Source organism: Zingiber officinale, chromosome 10A (assembly GCF_018446385.1).
Source record: "Zingiber officinale cultivar Zhangliang chromosome 10A, Zo_v1.1, whole genome shotgun sequence".
Classification (NCBI taxonomy): Eukaryota; Viridiplantae; Streptophyta; class Magnoliopsida; order Zingiberales; family Zingiberaceae; genus Zingiber; species Zingiber officinale.
In genome coordinates this window covers 92,536,359-92,559,243 of record NC_056004.1, presented here as the reverse complement: position 1 = coordinate 92,559,243, position 22,885 = coordinate 92,536,359, and the positions used below count along the sequence as shown (strand labels likewise).

The following is a 22,885-nucleotide window of genomic DNA, read 5'->3' as shown; positions in this document are numbered from 1 at the left end:
AAAGGCAATCCTTGTAACAACAAAAATCGAATTACTTTTAAAATGGAAGTCAAGCGTTTGCGATAAGCAACTTCAAGCTCATGTTTCCCTGATGAAAATTAATACTCCACACTTTGTCTTTGATTCTTGAAACCCTCAAACTGTATTCTTGCCTCATTGTGCGCACTACCAACTCCACCTACATGCTCATTAAAATTTTCAATTGCTTTTTTCCAATTAATAAAACCAGATCTCGTAAACACATCATCTCCTCCAAACCCTATATTACTAGGTCTAAAAAGATAACACCACAAACAAAAGGCTGCATCTTTGAAACACTATACTCCAACCAATCACGGTCTTTAAACCAAACCTCTCTGAAACATCTATTGTCTTTACCCATTTTTTTTCTTGGAAAATTATGGCCTCGAGGTTGACAAGGGCCCATAGCAACATATTCTTTTCGAATACGATCTCTAGCACCAACATCATACTCTTCAATCAATTTTCGTAAACCAGGATCAACAACAATTTCTACTTCACTACTCAGATTTTCAATATTTTCAAATAAAATTTGCGGAGGAGGTGGTGGTGGTTGTGGTGCAGGAGTAGACTCTTCATTCGGAACACTAGACGATTCAATTGAACTCCTAGGCCTCTTTGCAAAATATTTCAACATTTTCTACAAATTATAATGTATGGGAAAAAATTGTCAACATAAAGTAATGTGAACAATTTAACAATAACACAATTAAATTATTTAACATCATTCATCGACACAATTCTTTTAAAAAAATAAAATTAATTTAGCATAAATTATCAATATTCACAAATTACAATTAACTAACCGCTAATAAAAAAACTAATTACATATTCAGAGTTTATAAAAAACTAAATTACAAATTATCCAATCATTAAATATACAAAATCTAAATTTTTAATTATCCAACAATCAAATATAAAAAACAACTAAACATTTAAACAATTAAAATTTTAAATTATTACTTGTATCATACATTGCAATCAAAAAATAATCAAACAATTATTAAAGAAATAAAATAAAATAAAATAAAATAAAATCTACTTACTTGAAGGATGAAGGTTGAAGGCCGAATCTTTACCGCTTTGATCAGCAATCGGAAGAGAGGGAAAAATAACCTTTGGGCGCAGGACTTTACCGTTTTGCTGCTTTGGTCGGTGCTTGGAGAGACAGAAGAAACAAAGGGCGAGATGTCAAGATTACAAGGTAAAGCCGTAAAAGTTTTGTGAGCGGCGGCTGAAACAAAACAAAAATCGAGCAGAGATAAATAAAAGTATAAAAAATAAATATGGAATGAAAACGTGTCAAACAAAAAAAATCGAGGAAACTTTTGAAAGTGTGTTCACACATATAAACCTTTGAAAGTGTGTTCACACATATAAAAAACCTAAACCTTTGAACGCATTCACACATATTGAACGCATATAAAAAGCAACGCGTTCACACATATAAAAAGGTAAACCTTTGAACACGCGTCAATGTGAACACGTGGCTATATAAAAGGACACGTGGTTTACAATTAACAAAATGCACTGTTCGTCTCTTCGGTGAGCCTGCGACTGCGATTTCTTCTCGTCACTGTGAAGAGTTTTTTACCGCCGACGCCCGATTTTTTTTTTTCTGCTCCGCCGACAAGGGGGGGCGACCACCGACGCCGCCCCCCCAGTACATCCGCCTCTGGTCGACTGGTCCATGCACCAGTCGACTGCTACAATAACGCTACAGTACTGCTACAGTAACTACTATAGTGTCGCTACAGTAAAACCCTAAAACTAGGATTTTACTCCGAGTACAATCTCTCATGCACTCGTACCCTCACGACTCATTTGACCCTTCTTTGCAGCCTTGACCTTTTGCCTTCAAGCCTACTTCCTTTGGCTCTCGTCCCTCGGATGCATCCAAGCCTGCGGCTTGTCCCCAATGCCATCCTTCGCGTATGCCTCGAAGTCGCTTCCCTCGGCCATTGTCCTTGCTGCCTTGTCCACGGTCCCTCGGATGTTCCATCCTTCACCGGACCCGAAGCCGTCAACCTGAGTCACATGTGTATCCTGCAAACCTGCACACTCACATACACATATCAAATAACGAGGGTAATCCTAACTTAAACCCTTTGCCCAAACACCAAAACACATGGTCCTACGGACCATTGAGATTGCTCCAACACTAAGTTCATCACGTCTTCCAAATTTTTAGTTACAACATATTTTTTTCTTCTGAATTATTCATAGTTGGCATCTCATGTTTTTATAATTGTTTCAAAAATAATTATAATTTATTGACTAATGCACAAGGAAATCTTTGATAATTATTCCATATCTTTAAATAATCTAAACAATGATTTGTGAAAAAGCTAATTCAATTAACATCAGAATCCAAACTAGTAGTCTCCTAAAATCCTGTGATAACACCAATAGTTTTTCATTGCTAGTCAATGAATTTATTCCTTTTGTTTATTATCTAAGGCCATAACTTGGGAGGTCCTTCACTCCTCCGATCTCTAATTGAAGAAACAATATTTAGGGATGCCACTTCTAAAAGACATGTTTCGCTAACCAAATTTATAACTCTTACAATCTTACTATATATTTTGGTTGTTTCTAGTACCGTTAACCTTTTTTTTTATATAATTTTAATTTCAAATTTTGGTTTTCTTATATGGCTTTGTCAAATTGCAATACTTTGATGTGCACTTTGCAGCACTCTGCCTATGCACTTTTAATGGAATTGTTTAATTTTGTTCAATATTGCATCTTTAAGCTGTACAATTCAGCCATGCCTATGTTAATTACGCATTAGCAGTTTAACACACTAAGAGCATTATAGTTCACCTTTTTTGGTATGTATTGGCAAGCTTCCATACTTCTAAATGGGATATTCAGTATGCAAATATGAATGTCCAGGTACATCCAACTACTTACATTATAGTATCATAATTTTAAATGTGGCATAGAAGCAGCACTTGAAGTTAATATCTTAGATCTGGGACCATTTGTTCTTCAATGTGATGCAAGAGTGGATCTTAACTTGTGTATGATTGACAACACTGGGTGTTCCTTGTTCCACTTGTAGTTAGGAATTAGTGTTACCTAGGCTATGTGCCAATAGAATACATATGACACATGTGCCCTATCTAAGGATTACTTTATTCTTTTCAGGATAAAGGTGCAGAACAATTAGGTTCATGGGGAAATTTGTTCAAGGTCAAATCTGAGATAAAGTATAGTACAAAATTTTACCGCATTGAGCATTACTTTGGTGTCTCTAATAATGGTAAATGAATATTGAAGTATAGTTCTTTCTTTTCTCGTAGTACATGAGACTGCTCTTGTCCCTTAAATTCAAATTATAACAGGCAAAGCTGCAGATTGGGATGATAATTTGCATGATTTGCAGTTGTCTTTTGGTGTGTCTGATTTTCTGGTATGTTTTTGACTTCCATTTATGCTTAGAACTTGCTTGGTAGATTATCCATGAAATTAGTACATTTTTCTGCTAGCATTAATCAATGACCATTAACAATGGAATGGGGTGATGCTACAGTTCACATGGCACACCCTATTTTGCTGCATGAAACTACCTTAGGTGCAAAATGGATGATATGCAGATCTGGTATGCCAGTCAAAGATATTTCTAAATTGACATATCCTCATTAATAAAACATCATGTATATTGGTTGAAACTTATGACTTTGCTTAGTGGAGATCAGAAACAGTCAGTCAAATAATAGCCTTCAGTGGTTCTGTATAAAAGGACAGCCATTTGGAAATAGAGGACAGCTTACTTGGGTTATTCTAGAATGCCATTATTACAGGCTGAATCATAAACATTAGGTCAAACAATACTTAATGTTAACAAAGCATTATGTTGCGGAGCCATTTGTTGTTGAATTTGCAAATAAGATTATTAGAGTAACTGAAGTTTCTTAATTTTTTTTTTCTTTTAATTCAGAATTTACTACTTCCAAGTTCCTACTTGCCATAGGGCAAGATGAGGAGAGCTTTTGTCATATGCTGGGAAGATTCTTGTACTTTTGGCAATTATATGTCTTCACTTGAAACATTTTATTTCCTGCTATATCTCCTAGAATATTTCTTGGAACATCTCTGTTAATCGTAGGAATTCTTGTATATAGAGAATATCTCTTATTTCTCTACCTTTGTTCTCCTTGTATTGCTCTCTATTCCTTTATTATGGTATCATTTCCTTATGTATTCATTTGCTTAGTTTGTGGGCACTTGACCATATAATATTGAATCTCCATTCATGTGCTAAGAAGCAACAATGCTAAAGGGTATTTCTCTAGTATCATTCAAATTTTCCTCTCTAGTTAAAGTATTATCCATCAATCATCTTACTTAGTTGATATCATGTTAATAATGGGGTAAGCATCAAATTGTTCACTCAGACTAATACTATTTACACTTGCATCCTCATATATTTACATATTCACAAATTGGTTCTTGACATTAATATTTTAGCATTTTCAACTTCAATTGATATCTTGTATCTCTTTGTTTTGGCAAATTTGAGATAATTGAAGATATTATACATTCTTCATTTTTATTTTCTGTGTTCCATTCCCATAGAATGCCTATATATATACAACATGGCTTTCAGTAAATTTTAGCGTTAACTCAATAACAAAATTTGAATTGTCTTAAAAATATTCTCAGGCATACCAATAGAGTGTTTGAAAGTAGGACTATGTGAGAGGATCCACATCATGTAAAGGATGAATTGTTATATATGCCAATCTCCAATTTGGGGATTCAAAAAAATCTTCCTTTCTTTTACCCATTGCTCTCCTAGTTCCTCATGAATCTACTACTGAAGGTTGACAAAATTATTCTTATTATTGTTTTAGAAGAAGTCACCTCTGATGTTGTTGTGCTCAGTGTCAATATAACTAGTTAACAACTGTAATTTTTTTGTTTGTAACTGTTAATGTATGTTTTACTTTCACAACCAGGTTGTTGCGCCTGTAAGTGCTAGTGGGGTAGTTCTTGATGTACCTGAATCTACAAAATTATTAAGTTCTGTTGCCGTTGCGTTGACAAATTGTGGCAGGTGAGTTGTCTAATCAAGTTTTCTTCTGCCAGCTATCTCTTGTTTTTTTTCTTTGGTATGTCCTTGTTTTTGTACTTACTGCTTCCTTGAACACTGTATTTTGCAATTGTAAGAGAAATATAATATTGTAGGATAACAGAAATACAATATTTGTAGGAAAAAGTGAAGTAGGATGTGAGAGGTGGTATTGCACAGATAGTGCACTTGTTTTTTTGGCAAAAGATTTACATGGACATTTTATTTTATATCTTTCATCAGATATTTTATATATGTTTCCTGCTGTTTCTTCAAGACATTTTATGACAACTATGCTGTTAGTGATTTAGTGTTTATTAAAAAACATTACAAATTGTGATAAATTTATGTACTCTGGGTAAATAACTAGTTCATAATCCAATGACAAAATTGTTGTGCATATCCAAATAACTAGTTCATTAGTTTAATTTGATATAGCTGCAGCAGCGTATAATTTATAAGTGACATGAAATCCAATCATTCTACTGTAAATTCTGTGGATGAGCTATACCTTAAAGAAACTTGGTAAGACATACTGTTATGGAAGGTTGATGCTTTTGTATGTTCATTTAGTCCATGGAAAGACCAAGCAAGTCTTACTAATAGTTTATAGTTTTCATATGCAGCAATTGGCCTGCATTTGTTCCGGTGCATGATCCTTCTCGAAAAGCATATGTGGGAATCCAAAATCTAGGCCTTATATTCACCAGAAGGTTTGATTCTGATAGGATTGGCAGTCAGGTCCCAATAAGGCTCATGCATTTGGAGGGCCTTTATGAGTTATTTGTCTCAAAATTTGTGAGTCACTGCAGTTCTAATTTGTTTTTTTATTAATTGTGGGTTACCCATCTGTGTCATCGATAATGCAATCTCACATTGCCTCCTTAATTGATGTTCACGTCACTTGGCACGCTGATCCCTCACCACCTAAGAGAATCATCTGTTTCCTCTTTTATTCACATAAACAAAATACCCCTATGAATTTGTAGTCTTTTCCCCTTTCATCTATTTACTTGGAGATTTCTACCAACTTTAGGATATGCAATGATATGACCAACACTGCAAACAACAATGTGGCACCACTGATGATGGGAGAGTTTTGTTCATGAAGCATATGATTCCATTGAGTCTTCAAGGGAGGGTTTCATGCATGAATTCAAGAGCTTGAAGTGGATGAAGGGTTATCTAAGCTCTCATAGTTGGCAAAAGGCAACTGCACTCGCCCCCAGTACCCCCGTCAACCTACCACAGGGCCAACACGGAGGAGCTAAATCATGGGTGACTGATAGTCCTTGAAATAGTGACTGACGCATGAGGGAGACATCTACCTCGGCTATGCCGAGATTCAAACTCCAGACCTTAAGTTAGCAGTTCCTCACGTGCTAGCCACTAGATTGTCCCGAGGGGACCTATCTAAGCTCTCATAGGATAAGATGTGAGGAAGAGGAAGGAGGAAAAGATGTCCATGGAAGTTTGATGGATCCATACATAATATTTGCCTATGTTTTAGTATTGGTTGACAACTTAATGTAACCCTCCTCCTTAATTTTTATTTGGGTTTGGGACTAACCATGATGAGATATTCACCGGGCGGAGTTAGAGGTGTCCTATGAAACAAAAAAGAAAAAGACGGAAGAGGAGCTCGTAGACAGGAAGAGGAAGAAAATGGAGAGTTCATGGAGGTTAAGGAGAAGATGAAAGTGGGGGAATGGAAGAGAAAAAAGATGGAAGTAGTTTCATGGAGATGAAGAGGAAGAAAGTTTTAAGAGAAGCTCACCAAAAGGAAGAGGAAGAAGACACGAGAGGAGTTCAAGTTCATGAAGTGGAAGAGGAAAGAGCAGGAAGGAGATGAAATTCAAAATATTATTTTGCCCATTTTTGTAGTATGATAGTTTAGGAATCTCCTTGACATTTAAAAAACAGCTAAATCCAATATCATATGAACGGGTAATGAAGACAATGAATTGTAGTGGAGGTAAACTTTGGCAAAACAAAGTGACAAAAAGAATTTCCTCAGAAAAAAGTGAGCTTACATCCCTCAGTGGTTACTACATTTTGCCATTGTTCTTTCTTAAGAAAAAGCAGAACCCTCTAATTAGCTGTGTGGTATGCCTAACTATTTGTTTACTACATGATTGAATTTGGAATTCTTTTGTGATTTTTTTTTCTCTTACCTTTTGATGGAAGATGTCTTCTTGCTGGAAACTAGTCTATTGATGTCTGCTACATTTCATGGTCTTTTGTTGCAAGTCATTCCTGTACTTTTCTCATTTCTATTTCTTTTTTGCAATTGTTCCCTTTGGCTAAACCAAAGGAGGAAAAGAATGACTAGTATGATATAGCTGTTGCTGATCGCATCGCCACAAATCCTTTTAAAATTTCATATTCGATACTTAGCAAGGATTCAAGTTTATCTATGTTAGTGGACTATTATTAGATCTATCATAGTTAACATACCACATTGTTTTCTTAGAAAGAACCTTTTTGTTGCCTTTTGCTGTTGTTTTACCATTTCTTGTGGTCAATAATCCTACCTGTTATTTGAGATAAAAAGGATATATCTTCTTTATTGAAGAGTGAGGCATTTATATACAAACTAGGAATCTATATTAAGAAAGAATCTATCTTAGGAAACTATAATTAGGTTAATTGACAGCTAGCTAATTGACAGATATATTAACTAATATATACAAATAATACTGCCTATTTTGATTATCAAACTATTTCATGATATGAGATAACATAAATATGCTATGTAATAACTTATCCATACCTGCTAAACTTCTCTTGGTTCTTACATATTCTAATTGCTTTTGGAGGCCTTATATCCTGTGGATTTTTCGGCAAGATTCTTCAATGTTCAGTTTGCAATGAAGCTCACATATAGAACTCCTCCATTTGAGTCTGATGATGAATTTGATAGTATTGATCCTGAAGATAAAGAATCAGCTGGAGATACTGATATTCTGAAACACATTAAAACCCAATGGGATGATGACTGTCCTTGGACAGAATGGTATTCCGCAGAGGATCCAGTAACAGGTACATTTTAATTACATACACCTTAGCCGAGACAGCACATTTCATAACTTCAAATTTGCAAATAAAATTATTTTACAATTCCAGTGATTTAACTTCAGCATATGCAGCTTGACATCCTGAGATTCTTATGATTAGGTGCTAACACTTAAAACTTGGAATTATCATTCTTGTGTGGTATGTCAGTATAAACACACAGAAACAGAGAAACAAAGTCTATTCTTTCATAGGTATACTTTTTGTTAATGATGATTCACATGTTTTTTTATTATCTTCATTAAAGTTAGCTGAGAAAAAGGTATTTGCTACACATGTTGGATTGTTATTTTGCAGAAAAAAGAAGGAACTATAAGAGGTAAAAGGTTTCTATATATGGTTAGTAATGCAAAAAAAGAAGAAAAAAAAGGAAAGGAAACAAAAAGAAAAAATTATCTTGTTAGTGAGCATAGTAAAGCTACCAGGTATTGCATATGGAGATAATAGCTCATAAGACTAGTTGATAGTAAAATTAATGAATGATTAATTTGGTGGTGTTAGAAAGTTAATGATAAATATTTGTTTTTAATTTCTAAGTTATTAGCAAATGAAATGGAAAATAAAAGATTTCCATGAATCAAACTAGAATTTACTTAATTTCTGGAGGCTCCATGTATGAGATGATGAAACCTATCGCGATGATACAAAACTTTATGTGAGGACGCCAACTATTGCAAAAGGTTTCTGCATGGATGAGGACAATGCATGAGGTTTCCTTGAAGCTCTTGTGGGGTTTGAGACAATGGCAACAAACGACAAACTTCCTTAAGGTGGTGGGATGAGGGCTAGGCGACACACCAGCATGGCTTCACAAGATGAGAACAAGACTTTCGATTGGTCCATGAAGCTTCCATGAGCTAGGCAACTCCTATTTGTAGGGTTGGTATTTAAGACAACCACCGACACTTGCATAGGCATATTAGGCAAACTGTTTCTGAGATAGGAGTTCTACATCAAACACAAGATTATTATGTGTTCTTTTAGAAGGCGATCTAGTATCTTGGAAGAGGAAAATAATTAAACTGTAGTCGCTAAATTGTGTTTCTATCTACATATGAGTTTATCTTGCTTGAGCAATTGTCAACCAAATTGGGTAGTGCTGCTACTCAATGCGAACCTATATTACGATAATCAAGCTTGTATGCACATTGCTTTCGATTTAGTATTTCATGAGAGGACAACACAAAACATATAGAGGTTGCATGCGACTTTATCAGGGAGAAGATGAAGGTTCAGTTTAAGGAGATCATCACTCTGTTGATTCCTATGATTAATTAGCAGATTGCCAACTACGATTTTGAGAGGTTTTATAATTTTGTAACAAGTTGTGATTTTATAATACTTTTAAGCTAGCATGAGGCAAAATGTTGAGGACCTAATTGTTAATGGATTAGGATGTATTGGTAATCATTTCATGTTTAGGCAATTAATTGTAAAATGATAATAGGGTAATACACACACGTGTGTGTGTACTACTTATTTCAACTTTTGGTGAGGTTGGTTATTGGGATGTGGGTAAAGAAAGTTGCTGATGCAAAAAGCATATACCTAAGTCACACATGTGGATATTTTTTTGCCTTGTAATTAGTTTTCATTATATATATATTTTTCATATCATATTTCAAGAGTACAAGAAATGGTCTATAGTGGCTATTTATGATGGATGCAACATCACATCAAAGTACACCTGAAACATCCTAGACCTATATATATATATATATATATATATGTTTCACGAACCTCGCAGTACTAACATTAAAGAAACTCAAATTAAATAAAAGAACTCCAACTAATAATGCATTACAAACTGGTTAAACTTGAAACCAAAATAAATTTGAGTTTGAACATCATAATAGTGAATAAAATCCTCAATAGAACAGAGAGTGCAATTAACTAGTGAGATAAACTCAACCGACAGATAACTCAACTCTGACTAGAGGACCCAACATCTTAATGCAAGTAGAAAAGTAGACTAATAAAAGGCCCTCGGGTGTGCCTTGCCAGGTACAAGAAGGCTCATCCGCTAAGTCTTTCCGTCTCCTCATTACCAAAACCATGTGGATCTAGTAAGTCTAAAGACACAACAAGTTCAACCTTTATATAAATAGCATCTATTCGCATTTAAGAGAATTATTTGATAAATTACCATGTTAAATATCTTCTCTAACTTCAGTTTCATGAACCTACAAACTATCCTAAATTAACATTCAGTTTTTAACCTTCGTTATCTTTTATTTTACTTGTAAGATTCGTAAATTATAAGAATTCAGATCATCAAGTAGCTCCTTTATACCTTAACCTCTGATCGTTTGGCTAAATGTTTATCCTAATACTAGGTTGGTAAGGGTTCATCGGACTCTTCTTAAGCCGGATTTCCTAACCCCTCTATTTTGGTAAGTTCTTCGGACTTTTCTTAAGCCGGATTCCTAACCCCTTTATTCTAGTAAGGTTCACCAGACCCTTCTTAAGCCAAATTCCCAAAATTCCTATGTTTTGGTAAGGTTCACCATACCCTTCTTAAGCCGGATTCTCAAACCCATCACATAAATACATACAAATCATATTATTAAACAAAACATTTTCACTTTTCATGCATAGAAAGTAATTACCAAATGGATAAGATAGTTCACTTAACATGCTAAAACAATCGGTTAAACTTTCGTGCATCACACCTTACTAACAGTTATGATAATAAAGTTCACGGTGCTAATACACGGAAAGTAAATAAAAATAAAACTGTTGTTTTAAGGACCCTGCCCCCGTGCTCTCCCATCCATCCCTTTTCGGACGCAAAACCGCACCTTGCGACTCCCACTTTGACCCCTTACTTCCTCACCCAAACAACCCACTACAACCTCCCTCACCATAACAACCCCAAATCAATAGCCCTCTTCCTCCCTCACCCGACCAACCTCTTTTCTCCCTCACGAAATCTGCCCAGCTCAACCCCTTCCTCCCTCACGAAATCTGCCCAGCACAGCCCCCAAAATCTGCCCAGTGCAGCCCCTTCCTTCCTCACAAAATCTGCCCAGCACAGCCCTCGAAATCTGCCCAGCACAGCCCCTTCCTTCCCTCATGAAATCTGCCCAGTAACTCCAGCCCCTCACAAAATCTGCCTAGCATTCCCAGCGCCTTCCTTCACGAAATCTGTCTAGCATCTCCCGCCCTTCACAAAATCTGCCCAGCATCCCCAGCCCCCTTCTTCCCTCACGAAATCTGCCTAGCATCTCCGGCCGCCGGTCCTCTTCCTTGCTCTTCGACTAGCCCTCTTCCACCAAAAATTCCAGTGTTCGTAATGGTTTGAAACCAAATCCATAAACTATCAAATCCGGAAATCAACTTCAAATCTTCATAATAGGATCCTTATGATGCAGTAAATAACTAAAACAATACCTTGTTAAAACGTGCCAAATACATCAAAATATCATAATAAATCCATAGGGTGCAGTAAATTCAAAATCAACAAAAGAGAATTTGCCTTGGTGTTTTACGTATGGGAGATCACCCGCAAGACGTAGGAAAAGGCGACCTTAAGCGTTTCAACGAGGTTCTTCCTCTATCTCTTCCAAAGTTGCTAGGGTTTGGATGGGGTGTGGGAAGACCGATGGCTTCAAGGGTGAAAGGGGGGGGGGGGAATAAAACTTGTATTTAAAAGAATAAGCCGATTCGGGTTGCTAGCAATCGGGTCAGGTTCGTTAACCTATTAATACATTAATTAGATTCCTCATCTCTGACTCGATCTCCCAAGTAGTCTCCTTGTCAGAGTGATTCAACCATTTTACTTTGACTATCTTGATCGTCCTCCTCCGCAGCTTCCTCTCCTGTCTGTCTAAAATTTGCACCGGCTTCTCCTCGTAGGCTAGATATGGTGTAAGTTGCAATGGCTCATAGTTCAGGACGTACGAAAGATTTGACATGTATTTCCTCAGCGATACGTGGAACACATTGTGCACCCCTACAATATTCGGCGGTAAGACCACTATGTATGCCACTGTTCTCACTATGTTTAGTATCTCAAAGGGTCCAATGGATCTAGGACTGAGCCTGCCCTTCATCCCAAACCGCATAATGCCCTTCAAGGGTGTTATTTTCACAAGACGTGGTCACCAACCACGAACTCGAGATCTCTTCTTTTTTTGTCAGCATAACTCTTCTGTTGGCTTTGCACAGTCTTCATCCTATCTCGGATTTTAACTACTAAATCTGCAGCATGCCGAATATTTCATGCCCAATCTCAATTCTTTCTCTGACTTCATCCTAATGAATAGGTGATTGACATTTCCTTTCATAGAGTGTCTCATAAGGAGCCATTCCTATAGACGACTGATAACTGTTATTATAGGTAAACTCGACCAAAGGCAGCTTATGTTCCCAACTCCTCGGGAAGTCAATCACACAAGCTCGTAGTAAGTCCAATAAAATCCGTATCACCTTGTTTGATTGTCCATCTGTTTAAGGATGAAAAGTTGTACTGAACGATAACTTTGTTCCCATAGTAGCATGTAGACTCTTCTAGAAGGATGAAGTAAACCTCGGGTCTCTGTCAGACACTATAGAGACTGGGATTCCGTGCTCGAATGTACAGCTCCGCATACTGCCCTATAGTGAAAGTCGTCTTTACTCGTAGAAAATGTGTTGACTTAGTGAGACGATCAACGATTATCCAAATAACATTGAAGCCTCTTACTGTCTTTGGTAAACCCACAATAAAATATATTGTAATGTTCTCCCACTTCCACTTGGGAATATGAAGTGGTCTAAGCATCCCGGCTGGTCTCTGATGTTTCGCCTTCACTTGTTGACAAGTCAGGCTTTCTGTTACAAAACGTGCGATATCCCTTTTCATACCTGACCACCAATACAGTAGTTGCAAGTCCTTATACATCTTGGTACTCCCTGGGTGTATAGAATAAGGAGAGTTATGCGCCTCGGTCAACACTTCAACTCTAAGAGAATCAACATTAGGAACCCAAAGTTGGCTTCTGTATTGGCCCTGGTAAGATTTCCAACTGCTTTATAAAGGATTCAGATATAAACGAGTGTGTAGCTCTAGAATCTAGCAAGGTATAAGTGGCTACACGCGCTATAATTATCCTACATGTGACAACAATACCATCATATCCCACACAAAAGTTCTTAACCTACTATATCACATTCCTGAAAATCCCCTTTCAAATTGTGAGCCTAATTTGGTACATGCACCTTTCAAATTGTGAGCCTAATTTGGTACATGCAAATCAATAAAATTTGCTCCTAAGCCATTATAAGTTCCAAATCTTACTCTCTAATAATTCTAAAATTTTGGAATATACAACCTAACCACTCATCAATCCGAGTTTACCTTGATGATAATCCTTGTATTTGAACTTAGCACTTCAAATAATATGGTAATATAAAGTACTGGATTTAATTGAAATACCTGTGATAAGTGTAGTATCGAGCTCTGCTTGCTCGGTATACATTGCAAAAACCCGACCAGTCGCGGGTTGCCGCAGCTTCGGGCATCCAGTAGCTTTGTGCCCGTCTTCCCCACATTTGAAGCACTTACCTGATCCCCACATGCACTTGCCAAATGATGACGGTTGCACTCCTTGCACAAGGGTTTGCCATTTGATTTCGGGACATCTGCCTTTAAAGGTTGCTGTTTCTGTTGTCCTTGAGGCCTTTGCGGTCTTACAAATGACTTCTTGTTCTGCTGCTGTCGCGGTGGATACTACCTCTTTCTCTGCATCTCAAAATCGATATCCTTGAGTGCTTGCTCTACTCGGAAGGCCCTGGTAATAGCAGCAGAGTACTCCGTCGGGTTTGCCATCAGGACGTCGCGACAAATAGTAGGCCGCAATCGGTCCAAGAAGTGTCTCAGTTTTTCCTCAGCATCATTGGCGATTAAAGGCACAACGTGACACCCCCTGTCGAATTTCTGGACGTAATCAGCACTGGATAGATCTCCCTGTCGGAGGCCCATGAACTCTCTCTTTACTCGCGCCCGCACATCTGCTGTGAAGTACTTCTCGTAGAATATCTTCTTGAACCCCTCCCAAGGCAAGGTATTCAGGTCGACTGGCTTCTTTGCTCCTTTCTACCACAAAGAGGCATCCTCCTTCAGCAAATAGGTAGTGCAACGCACACTGTTTACATCTGTCATATCCATAAACTTGAATATTACCTCTAAAAATCTAATCCATCCCTTCGCCGCGAATGGGTGATTAGTGCTAGAGAAATCCTTGAGATCTTTCCTTCAAAAGCGCTTATAAATCGCTCCCGGTCAAACCCCGCAAGTAGCTTTGTGCTGCTCTAATAATCGCACCATACCTTCTAGCATACGAGTGCCAGCGTTCGGGGGTGGAGAGGGTGGAGGAGGAGGTGTCTCAAGCGATGGTGGTGCCTCCTTATGCCCCTCTCCATTCCTCCTATTCCTCCACACGTACTATCTCGGTGGCATCTCTATTCATGGTTGAAAACAAGCATATAATCCGCATGTATTTATTTACTTATTATTATATTTTTTATTTTTTTAAGGGCATATCAGTTAAATTATTAAATTCCTAAGTGTAAGCAATAAAATAAGAAAAAAAAAAATTAACTTTAAAGTTATAGACTTGGGGCTTGGGTTCATGGGTTTCACACCTGGTAGTAGATACATCCCTTATAAGAACAACCACTCTTATACCAAATGAAACATCCTAGACCTTTATATATATATATTTCACGAACCTCGCAGTACTAACATTAAAGAAACTCAAATTAAATAAAACAACTCCAACTGATAATGTATTACAAACTGGTTAAACTTGAAACCAAAATAAATTTGAGTCTGAACATCATAATAGTGAATAAAATTTTCAAAAGATCAGAGAATGCAACTAACTAGTGAGATGAACTCAACCGATTATCAAAACAGATAACTCAACTCCGACTAAAGGACCCAACATCCTAATACAAGTAGAAAAGTAGACTAATAAAAGAAGCCATCGGGTGTGCCTTGCCAGGTACAAGAAGGCTCATCCACCAAGTCCTTCCATTTCCTCATTACCTGCACCATATGGATCTAGTGAGTTTAAAGACACAGTAAGTTCAATCTTTATATAAATAACATCTATTCACATTTAAGAGAAATATTTGATAAATTACCATATTAAATATCAACGGAGAATAACCTCTGACTTCAGTTTCATGAACCTCTAAACTGCCCTAAATTAACATTCAATTTTTAACCTTCATTATCTTTTATTTTACTTGTAAGATTTGTAAATTATAAGAATTCAAATTATCAAGTGTAGCTCTTTTATACTTTAACCTCTGATTGTTTGACCAAACGTTTATCATAGTACTAGGTTGGTAAGGTTCACCGGACTCTTCTGCCGGATTCCCTAATCTCTCTATTTTGGTAAGGCTCACCGGACCCTTTTTAAGCCGGATTCTCTAACTCCTCTATTTTGGTAAGGTTCACCGAACCCTTCTTAAGCCAGATTCGCAAACCCTTATGTTTTGGTAAGGCTCACCGGACCCTTCTTAAGTCGGATTCTCATAACCATCACATAAATACATACAAATCACATTATTAAACAAAACATTTTCACTTTTCATGCATAGAAAGTCATTACTAAATGAATAAGATATTTTACTTAACATGCTAAAACAACCGGTTAAACTTTCGTGCATCACATCTTACTAACAGTTATGATAATAAAGTTCACGGAATACTCGGAAAGTAAATAAAACTAAAAACTGTTGTTTTAAGGACCCTACCCTGTGCTCTCCTGTCCATCCCTTTTTGGACACTTAGCCTCACCTCGCGACTCCCACTCTAACCCCTTCCTTCCTCACTCAAACAGCCCGCTACAACCTCCCTCACCAGAACAGCCCCAAATCAACAGCCCTCTTCCTCCCTCACCCGACCAACCTCCTTCCTCCCTCACGAAATCTGCCCAGCATCCCCTTCCTCACGAAATCTGCCCAGCACAGCCCCGGAATCTGCTCAGCACAGCTCCCTTCCTCATGAAATCTGCCCAGCTCAGCCACCAAAATCTGCCGAGCACAGCCACCTTCCTTCCCTCATGAAATCTGCCCAATATCTCCAGCCCCTCACAAAATCTGCCCAGCATCCCAACCCCCTTCTTCCTTCACGAAATCTGTCCAGCATCTTCAGCCCTTCACAAAATCTGCCTAGCAACCCCAGCCTCCCTTCTTCCCTCACGAAATCTGCCCAGCATCTCCAGTCGCCAATCCTCCTCCTCCCTGCTCTTCGACCTACCATCTTCCACCGAAAATTCCAGCATCCCGATTTCCCGTCAAGAAGTAGATAAAACAGTATCAAAGCATCATAATGGTTGGGAATCAAATCCATAAACTATCAAATCCGGAAATCAACTTCAAAACTACATGATAGGTAAGGGTGGCAATTCGGGTGGGTCGGGTCGTGTTCGGGTTAGGTTGGAATTTTTCTTTTTTTAAACCCAACCCAAACAGAACCCGAATTCAACCCGAAACTCCTAATCTCGAACCTGAACCCGACCCGAATAACCCAAAAATTGGAATCAAAACGACTTTTTTTTTTTTTTGCTATTTTCCATATAATTCTTCACTTTTATCTCGATACTCTATCATTATCATACTAACATTGGTATTAATATACATAAAAATCTTTATTTTTAAAATAAAATTTGATTTAACCCAAAAAAATCCACTAAACCCTAAATTTCTAGGTCAATTAAAACCTAACTCGACCCGACCCGAAAATTTTTAACCCGAAAACCCTCCAACCTGAATGAAACCGAAAATCTTCAACCCGAACGTTATTTTTTTCGGGTTAACTTGGGTTAGGTCGTCAGATTGGATTCATTTTTGACACCCCTAATGATAGGATCCTTATGATGTAGTAAATAACAAAAACAAAACCTTGTTAAAGCGTGCAAAATACATCAAAATATCATAATAAAATTCATAGGGTGCAATAAATTCAAATCAACAATAGAGTACTTGCCTTGGTGTTTTACGTATGGGAGATTACTCGTGAGACGTAGGGAAAGACGACTTTAAGCGTTTTGACGAGGTTCTTTCTCTATCTCTTCCAAAGTTGCTAGGGTTTGGGGAGGCTGACGACTTTAAGGGTGAGGGGAGGAAAGATAAAACTTGTATTTAAAAGAAGCCGGGTCGGGTTGTTAGCAAATCGGGTTGGGTTCGTTAATCCATTAATATATTAATTACTTAAACCCTTTAGTATTAAAGAATAACATAAATCTTGGTTTGTTTAAGTGAACCAGTTTTTTTTTTTAAACGCTACAACATCCCTAAAGACCTATATACATGTATACACATACTCCTGAATATCCTCTCAACACGTAACTGCTCACCCTCAAAGATACATTTATTTCTAACTCTCTATACATAGTGTATTAACGAAGACAACGTCAAGTACAGAGCCTTCGTTAATACCCTATTCCCATGATAACATCTCCCAAACACTCTACAACCCGTCTGAAAGAGGATATCTTCTGTTGTATATGGAGCCAGACCTTCCTCCATAACTTAGCAATGGGGGGCACCCAAAAAATAGATACTCCCGTGTTTTTTGTCGGCAAAATGCACACGGCTTATCCTCGAAAGACTCCTGCCTGTCTTTAGTGTGAAGACGCCCCAAGGCCAACATCCAACAAGTGACAACATGACTAGGTTGCAAGTAAGTTTTCTACACCATTCGCGTCCATACCTTCTTTGGACTGGGACGTCTAAAGAAATCATATGCTTGTGCCACTCCACCTAGTCTTTGTCCAACATCTGTAGCATCAGATGCTGAGCCAGCATCAGATGCTGAGCCTGCATCCTAAAAAATTCGGTCCCGTATTAGTAGTAACCTCTTAAACAATGGTGAATCTGAAGGGGATACTTCCACGGACCACACATCTGCACGTCTCATATAGATACTTGTGGTGGATTCATTTGATCCAAAGAGCATCTTCTTTTACCTCAATCCGCCAAAGTACTTTAGCCAGGAAGCTAAGTTCCAACTTGTTAACTCCCGAAATCCCAAGCCTCCTTCCTCCTTCAGTTTACACATCAGCCCAAGAAATTCAACAGGCTGCTTCCTGATTAAATGCTGCTGAAACACAACTTCTGCATGCAGCGTGCCAGCTAGATTATTTCAGACAGGTGGACCATAACTCCTCGTTTTTTTCATGCGATCGTAATTAGTTTTGAATATTGACATTGAACATTGTGGTTCTGCAAACTTGGTCCAAGAAATTTTGTTTATGTTGCAACTTCAATTAATGATTTCTTTGATGTTAAGATGATTCATATTAAGATGGATTTCTGTTGCCTAGCATATATTGTATTGGTAATTGATTCATACCCAAAGAAGTTGGTTACGAATCTATTTTATTCATTTTTTTGCAGTTTCAATCTGAGGTTTAATGGTTCAGTGCATTAGTCAGTTTTTCTGAGACAGTGGCACTTATCCCAGTTTTATCACTTGATGATATGACTTATTACCTCCTGTTCGTTTCAGCTTTTGAGCTGGTCGCAATTTGGTCAAGTAGGACATTTGAGACTTCTCCTGAGATGGCAGAACTAGAAAATGCATCCTCATTTGATGCAGAAAAGTGGCTTCTATATCCTGTCATTTCCCCGAACATGTAAGACTTCTTTGTTTGCATGTTCACTTCAGCAATTTTTCTGAGATAACATCAAACTGTACTGGCTCATTCCTATGCTGGTTGAATTCGAAGCATTCTATCTAAGATTTAGAATGCACACTTATTTGATTCTAGTAGCATCATAATAAGTGAGTTCAATCTCATTAATCCATTCATTCAATTATATTGTTAAATTTTGATTAATCAGGTAATGGACACTACACCCTGTATGTCACTCATCTTTCAAAAATTGAGAAAATAATTATTGTTACCCTCTATTTACTCCTCAGTAAGATTAAAAATATTGTTCAATCTTGAAGTATCAATTACTGATTTGAATGGTACAGTTTGGGCACTGTGCATGGCTGACACTAGTCACCCTTTGAATGTTGCTGAAATAAATTTGAATTACTTTTCATATCCCTTCTCTAAGATTGTTTCATTCTAGTAATTTGATGACCTCAGGTGTCTGTTAGCATGAGAATATTTTTGCTTTTTTATATAGTTACAACCGTTAATTAGCTAATTGATCTCCTAGAAAGTCCTTAGGATATAGGCAGCTATATATAGATAGATAGATAGATAGATATTACTTTTCATATCCCTTCTCTAAGATTGTTTCATTCCCAAAAAATAGAATTATTTCTATGTTGGTTCTCAATTAATTTGTCAAAACTTTTAGTTGCATTCTAGTAATTTGATGACCTCAGGTGTCTGTTAGCATGAGAATATTATTGCTTTTTTATATAATTACAACCGTTAATTAGCTAATTGATCTCCTAGAAAGTCCTTAGGATCAACAAAAAAATAAAAAATAAAAACACTACGGCCGGGGACGACATCAGCAGAGGACGGTCCGCAGTTTAACAAAAGTGTGTGTGTATATATATATATATATATATTCCCAGTTTAGTCCTTACTGTTTTAAGGAGATTTGATAAATTGTCTTTCTTTATTTTCTAGATGTGGTATTGCCTATAAATAGGGTTGTATAATAATTATTTGATTAAGTTGAATAAAAATTTGTCTACAATTTTATCAGCTTCCACGGTTGAATACATGAACACAATGTTTGCATGTTTATTGATTTAATTGCCCTAACTTCATAGCATTCATGCATGATTATTATTTTTCAAGACTACAAAAGAAATTGGGGGAATAGAGAAGAATAGAGGTTGAGGGAGTATGCAAGCAACTTTAAATCAGTATATTTTGTTTGATAAGCTATATGGCCAATACACGATTGATAAGCCATTGGAAGTACATACTGCCCGGTATGAAGCAGTTTGCTTCTTGATTCAACAATAACAACCACCACCACCAAGCTTTGTCCCATTAGGTGGTGTCTGTTTGCTTCTTGATACAAGCACTATTTTTCTTGGCATAGGTAGGCATTCTGAGTAGCTTGTAGTATGTATCACAGTGCTTGCATTTCCATTTCATTGAGAAACCATCGGAATTGTATAGTGCGCCTATTGATGCATTGCTGAACCTGATAAATCTAAATAGTAAATAGTACATTACAAGATTTCAAACATTACTCTTGTACCAAAATTTATCATTAGTATATTAAAATTGATTTCAATATTATTAATGCTATAACCTTGCATAGAGCTTAATGCAAGGGTAAGATTCATATAATTGAGCCCTAATTAATCAGGACACACTGCATGATGATGATTACAATAAATGCCAAGCATCAAACAATGAAGTTATTCATTATAACTTAAACCTATTTGGGACAGTACTTTCTCTCTGCTTGGGGTGTTTAATTTTTCTTTCTGGAATAATATAATCTTTTTAATGCACTGATTAATCTTTTATCCCAAATTTGTCATCTTCCAAGGTTATTTATTTTCTGCTCTTTCCTCTGCTATAATTTACCAAAAGAGAAATCTAAAGAGTTCAGTTTGTTGTTTTGTATTTTCTTGTGTTATAAACTTCTCAAAGATTTCATTTTAGACATCATCATATGTAATACTTATAAGAATTATCTTTTTGTTCCTTTACACCCTTTATTCATCTTTTTCCCCTAATTTAGTTTCCTTCATTGTGAAATTGGCATGCGAAATGATTGATCATCCACATTTATTCTTTCTTGCTTTATCGCCAATTAACTCATTATTCGATATTTCTTTTTTTAGGGCAAAGTGATTGACCATCCACATATTTATTCCCATTTTATTGTCAATTAAGTCATTATTTGATACTTCTTCTAGGATACATGATTCTCCAGGAAAGTTTGTTGGATTTGCATCGCAATTACATCTTCTAGTAAGTGCATTAGAGAAATCATACGAGGCGCAATTTTTGGAAGACTTTGTTTCAGGTTATTTTTTATGTTTATTACACTGTCCCCATGTCCTGTACTTGTTGCAGTGGTATATTTAATACACAGATTATTCTTCCTCACTTTTTAATTCTCTTTTATGCTAGACAGTCGAAAATCCCGCATCTGGTAGTTCAAAGTCTTCAACTATACCTCCCCCAACAGTTGTTGATCGTGTTTTGAAAGAAATTTTTCATGATGGTATCTCATAGATAATTAAGCTGTCATCTATGTTATCTTATTTGTTTGTGTCAAGAATCTTATACTGATATTTCTCTTCTTGATGTTCTCATCCTGCAACAAATTACCATGAATCACATATTAGCTGCCATCTTAGGATACATGGTAGTTGCTATCTTGTGAAGAAGCAATTAATCACGAAGGGGGAAGAGAAAAATAGTTATGGATTTTAATTGTGATGAAGGGCAGTTCGGTGCACGAAGCTCCCATCAATGCGGGTCCCAGAAAAGGATTTTAATTGTGATATTACAAAACAAATCTCCTAGTGAAATTGCATTTTGGCCCTTAATTTTAAAAAGAGGTTATTGCATCTTAACTTCTTACATAAATTTTGGTTCATAAATTTAGCTAATTAACTTAAGTAAAAAGGTATGAGTACTTGGCTTGAATTTTTTCCTCCTGCTCTCAAGCAGCCTTCTGATATGAATGGTGTTGCCGCCAACCTTCATGGGCTATAATTTCTTGTTATGTCAATGATGCTCCTTACGGTCCAGAATGTGAACTAGAGGCTCCTCATCACTTGAATCAGATGAAACAGAACTGCTAATTGGGTTTGACACATACTTTTTTTGCATGGACACATGAAAGACATCATGAATCGCATCCAGAGAAGACGACAAAGCAAGTGTGTAGGCTACTAGACCAACTTGCTCTAAGATTTGAAAGACCCAATAGACTTGGGAGTTAATTTCCTCTTAAGGCCAAATTTCCGCAATTAGGGGATATGTGAATGAAAAAATGGTCTCCAGCTAATGACTCGGCTCTCTACATCTCTGTTTGATCCTCTATAGTAACCATGCATCTCTTTAAGCCTACTGCAAACCTAACAGTTGCCACTCACCAACTTTATCTCATAGCATTGAGGATCTATTAGCTTTCCTATAAAGTACCTCAAAAGGTTTGGATTGATGAGTGATAATTATTATTAGAAGCGAACTTCACAAGGTGTAAATGACCTGCCCAACTGCCATGAAAGTCCAGTACACATCCTTGTAAATGGTCTTCTAGAGTAATAATGGTATGCGTTGTTAGCTGTTTGTCTACGGATGCAAAGTTGTATGAAGGAGGTGATTGCCTTAGTTCCGGTCTTGTGGAGGAGACAATGTCTATAAAAAGGTTAGTGGCATTTGGCTTGAGTACTGATGACATTGTCAGTGTTAACCAAGTCTCATGAGGAGATTGGAGCAGCATTAGCACAAGAGAGATAGAGGAGGTTGGATCTTGGGAATGACATAGTGGCTGAGTTGCACGACAGGGGCTGTTGAACTAGTGAGGTGAGAAGAGAAAAAAAATGTTTTGGGAATTTTAATTGGCGATGTTCAAAAAGGGTTCCCTAATTTAAAAAATTGCAATTTATTTTAAAAGACTAGGTATTACATCTATTTGGGTTCTAAATATGGGATTAACATGTAGACATGTGTGCTAATACTTGCACCTTCTCTAAAGGAATTATGACTTTCCTAATTGAGAAGATAACTACACTAATTGTTTTCAAAAAATGATGAT

The 22,885-nt window shown here is 36.9% G+C and overlaps 1 protein-coding gene across 3 annotated transcripts in view; it reads left to right on the top strand.

Annotated features, from left to right (window-relative positions):
- LOC122026442 (rab3 GTPase-activating protein catalytic subunit-like) overlaps positions 1 to 22,885 on the top strand; it is a 65,887-nt gene that overhangs the window by 18,115 nt on the left and 24,887 nt on the right. For 2 of the 3 annotated variants that reach the window (XM_042585186.1, XM_042585184.1), the window contains exons 4-11: positions 3,175 to 3,289; positions 3,372 to 3,439; positions 4,989 to 5,086; positions 5,728 to 5,899; positions 7,921 to 8,143; positions 18,684 to 18,810; positions 21,030 to 21,139; positions 21,251 to 21,340. In XM_042585186.1, the coding sequence (XP_042441120.1) occupies positions 3,175 to 3,289; positions 3,372 to 3,439; positions 4,989 to 5,086; positions 5,728 to 5,899; positions 7,921 to 8,143; positions 18,684 to 18,810; positions 21,030 to 21,139; positions 21,251 to 21,340 (1,003 nt within the window). The remainder of the gene's footprint in view (positions 1 to 3,174; positions 3,290 to 3,371; positions 3,440 to 4,988; positions 5,087 to 5,727; positions 5,900 to 7,920; positions 8,144 to 18,683; positions 18,811 to 21,029; positions 21,140 to 21,250; positions 21,341 to 22,885) is intronic. The other variant, XM_042585185.1, reaches the window with a different exon arrangement.